The 3893-nt window shown below is 31.7% G+C and overlaps 1 protein-coding gene across 1 annotated transcript in view; it reads right to left on the bottom strand.

Annotated features, from left to right (window-relative positions):
- Positions 1–3415, bottom strand: part of Taf2 (TATA-box binding protein associated factor 2) — a 5791-nt gene extending 2376 nt beyond the window's left edge. Inside the window, exons 1-10 of the mRNA XM_018513289.1 lie at positions 3370–3415; positions 2863–3079; positions 2572–2788; positions 2020–2258; positions 1728–1949; positions 1436–1649; positions 1102–1353; positions 795–1003; positions 419–658; positions 81–330 (exon numbers count right to left, since the gene is read on the bottom strand). Of these exons, the coding sequence (XP_018368791.1) occupies positions 81–330; positions 419–658; positions 795–1003; positions 1102–1353; positions 1436–1649; positions 1728–1949; positions 2020–2258; positions 2572–2788; positions 2863–3079; positions 3370–3415 (2106 nt within the window). The remainder of the gene's footprint in view (positions 1–80; positions 331–418; positions 659–794; positions 1004–1101; positions 1354–1435; positions 1650–1727; positions 1950–2019; positions 2259–2571; positions 2789–2862; positions 3080–3369) is intronic.
- Between the last annotated feature and the right edge of the window lie 478 nt (positions 3416–3893).

Below are 3893 nucleotides of genomic sequence, written 5' to 3'. Positions count from 1 at the left end.
GGGTGCCTACACATTGGTAACAGCATATGACACTTGAAGAAAAAGAAGAAGAATTAAACATTGGTTTAATAATAACTAACCTTTGTTAAGCAATGAGCAGCACGAAGTCTAACTTTATAGTAACAATGTTCATTCTCAATTGTATCAGTCAGTGCTAATCGTGTGGCAGGTGTTGAATGGTGCTGCAAAGCTTCAATCGCTTCTAATTGTGCAGTGACGTCTCTTTCATGTCTCAATTGATATTGCCATTGATAATCAGGTTGCTCAATTTGCACAGCGCGCATGATCGTCATTTCAGGATCAAGTCTGATCCATAATACTGGAGAATCACTATAAACAATTTTTTTTTTAATAAATGAAACAGCCATGTTTACAATTTTTAAACAAAGTTTACAATTAAAAAAATTTTCGATCTTACTCCATAGCAGAGAGATCCATATCAACTTCTTCGCCAGTACACAATGGAATTTTCTTTTTTTTGTTTCTACGACTTTTACTGTGACACGTAATATCTGCTCTGGCCATTGTACCTTCGATTTGTAACGTGTGCTTAAAAGTACCATCTAGTTCTTGAATATTAACTACTAATGGACCCACGTATTTCCTAATTCCTCTTTGATGTGTAGTGTCTTGCCTAATTTCTAACTCCACTGTATTTCTATAATGTGTGCATATATATATATATATGTATATAATCATATTGTGTATATATGTATATATATGTTATTTTAATTTTGATAATATATAAGATATATAAGATAATGCAATTAAATGAATTTAAATGAAAAAAATACCTTTTTCTATTAAATACAAAACTTAGACTGAATTTCGCATGTCCTCCCGTTCTTACCCATTGATCTATAAATACTGACATATCTTTCCCTGTTACAGTAAAGATAGCTTTAGCAAATACATTTGTACTAATTAACATGTGCGACCACAGGCCAGACTCAATCTTTTGCTGGGCGGCATTAGCCGCTAAAGACAATTGTTTATTAAATACCTATAAAAAATTAAGTATATAATTAATACTATTATGCTAAATGCGTAATAGTATTAAATTAATACTATTACGCATTTAGAGAAGAAAAAAATATTTACTTGAAGCAATAATTCTTGGCCAATCCTATGTTCCAGCATTCTCATGATTAGATGTGCTTTCTTGCGAAGAACTTCAATATATTTTGGAGACATGGTATGTAAATTTTTAATAGGAAAATAAAATCCAGGATCGGGAACTCGAGGAGCAGGCGCTGGAGTATTAGCTGCAATGGGTAATGGTGCTGGTGCTTGAGATGGATCTAATATTATGCCACCGAATTGTTCTTCGTATTTCACGACTTCTTGTAATTCCTTAAAAAAATTATATCAATTAAGACAATTAAATAACTAACAAGCTGAAAAGAGCAAATATTTGGATATACTAAGTACTTACAGATTGAATCCATTCTCTGTATTCATTATTTCCAAAGCATTTCTTCGCATAGAGTCCTGTTAGATAAGTGGAAATACCTTTAGGTAGCCACGTATCTGACCAATTTTGCATAGATATAAAACACCCGAAAAATTGTTCTGCAATTGCTTGTGCCATTGCTTTTTTAGTAATGTATACTTGATCTATAATTGCAGTGGAATGTAGTAAATTTGTACTGTAAATAAACAAATAGTCATAAGTAAGTACAATACTACAGCTTAATTGCACATAAAATAAAGGAAATCAATTTTACTTTAAGATGCTCATAGTAGCATAGGCGTTAATATCTTCATCTATTTCATCGACAAAGACCTGTTTGTAACAGGAATATGGATATCGATTGGACAAAGTTTCCTCATAAAATTCGAATGCTTCGTGCATATATTTTGCAGATACTTTCAAAGATGATAAAAGCTGAGGCAAGCAGAAATGAGTTACTTCGTGCATGTAAGGGTCCACAAAAATCTCGAAAGGTCTATAGAAAAAAAAATTTACATTATCATACTGTACATAAAATTATTTATTAACTGTTTCTATTTACTTACCCGACTGCTAGTGCAATATTTGGAGCACACGCAGGAGTGTTGAGCACATAATGAAATGTTTTTCTCCGCATGTCAGGTGTGTAGACTACTTCAATCAGATCCCCACAGGAAACTGCAGTCATTGAATCATCAACGGTAAATTCTAATTTCCAAGTACATGGTTCAGCAAAACTATCCACACATGGAAACCATAATCGAGACGAATTTTCATAGCTGTATGTATACATATGGGCACCTCTCTAAAAAAGATCAACATATAAAAATAACATTGTTATGAAAAAATATTATTGCATTATAGAGTTTACAAATAATTAGTTTTAAAAATATAAAGTTAAAATTGTTTAATGAACAACGTTTAATGAAATTAATTTTAGTTCATTTAGTTTATAAAGAAAGATTATAAAAATTGACATTATTGCTTAGAATATAAAAAACATCTGGAAATCTGTAAAATGTAATTTGCATCAGATTCTATTGAATCCTAAATAAAACATGGTATTGCAATCTTGGAGTCCATAATTAAAGAAGAACACTAGTTACAACTAAATTTACCTCAGCTAGAGTTCCTTCGCAATTTGGTACCACAAAATGTACACCTCCTTGTGGTTGTTCCAAGGAAAATTCAATGCTAATCCTTAAGCCTCGTCCTTCTGCAACCAAGTGCGCTGCATCTGGTGGTATTTGAACTACTAATTCACCAGCGTTGTTGTCAGGATCAACTTTCTGAGCTGCAGCTAAGTGCATATTAGAGAAAAATTCCAAGGATCGTCTACAACAAAATTGATAATTAGTCTATTAATAATCTTGAATATATTATTAAACTATCAAAAGAAATTTGCTTACTGTTTACTGTCTCCTTGACAGATATCCAAGAATGGATCAAAATATTGGAAAGGCGCTTCATAGGTGTCATTTAAACAAACTCTATATATCCTACATTGTTTAGCATTAAGCTTCACCAGCCTTAATGTGTCTCGTAGAGGTATAACTGTCAACTCGACAAAACCAATTATGCTTTTTCTTTGAAAACTTATTCCTGTTAAGCTTAATATTTGATGAGCTGTAATATATCAAGTACATTGCAATGCATTAATTATGTCATTAAAAATAAAGACATACAACTTAATACATAAATCTAACTTCTAGAGCATAACCTATAAAAAATATAATTTTTTTATTCCCCACGACATGTAAGATCATATGCATTATTTTCTGTTAGATGACTATAATTAATAGTACGAAACAAGTAAAATTCCAATGAATATTAATAAAAATTAATTTGGAAACGATTGTCCAAAACATAACCTGGAGAAAACAATTATTAAACAAAAATGCATCCGTTATTCTTACCTAATTTGTAGGGACGACTGTTATCACCTGTTTTTTCTTTCTTCATGTTTTTATTTATTTATATACTATTTTTACATCCAAAGAAAAAGATAAAACATTGAAATACACAGAACCCCATATCATAATACACTATATTAATAGGTTATAGATCTGTTTTGATCTGCTCTTTATTCCTACATTAGAATTTTCTTTCTTGTTTTCGTCAAATATCAAACTGCGTATATTTTTTCAGTTTAAAGCAATTCAGTTACAGCAATTTACAGAAAACAGATTTCAAGTAGTGCGCTATGCAGTACCACCGACAAGATACTATTAAAGACCCATGGTGGAAATATATAAGGTGAAACTGCTGGATTTTCATTTGACGCTAGACGCTCATTTTCAGCGTCAAAACAGGTCACGTGATCAAAATTGACGAATACCAAGCGTCAATTTTGATCGCGTGACCTATTTTGACGCTGAAAATGAGCGTCTAGCGTCAGATGAAATCGCACCTTTAAAGATCGCCATCCTTATAAGCCTTG

Source organism: Trachymyrmex cornetzi, unplaced genomic scaffold, assembly GCF_001594075.2.
Source record: "Trachymyrmex cornetzi isolate Tcor2-1 unplaced genomic scaffold, Tcor1.1 scaffold461, whole genome shotgun sequence".
Classification (NCBI taxonomy): domain Eukaryota; kingdom Metazoa; phylum Arthropoda; class Insecta; order Hymenoptera; family Formicidae; genus Trachymyrmex; species Trachymyrmex cornetzi.
Note: the sequence above shows the minus strand (reverse complement) of the source record. Positions and strands in the feature narration are given on the sequence as shown.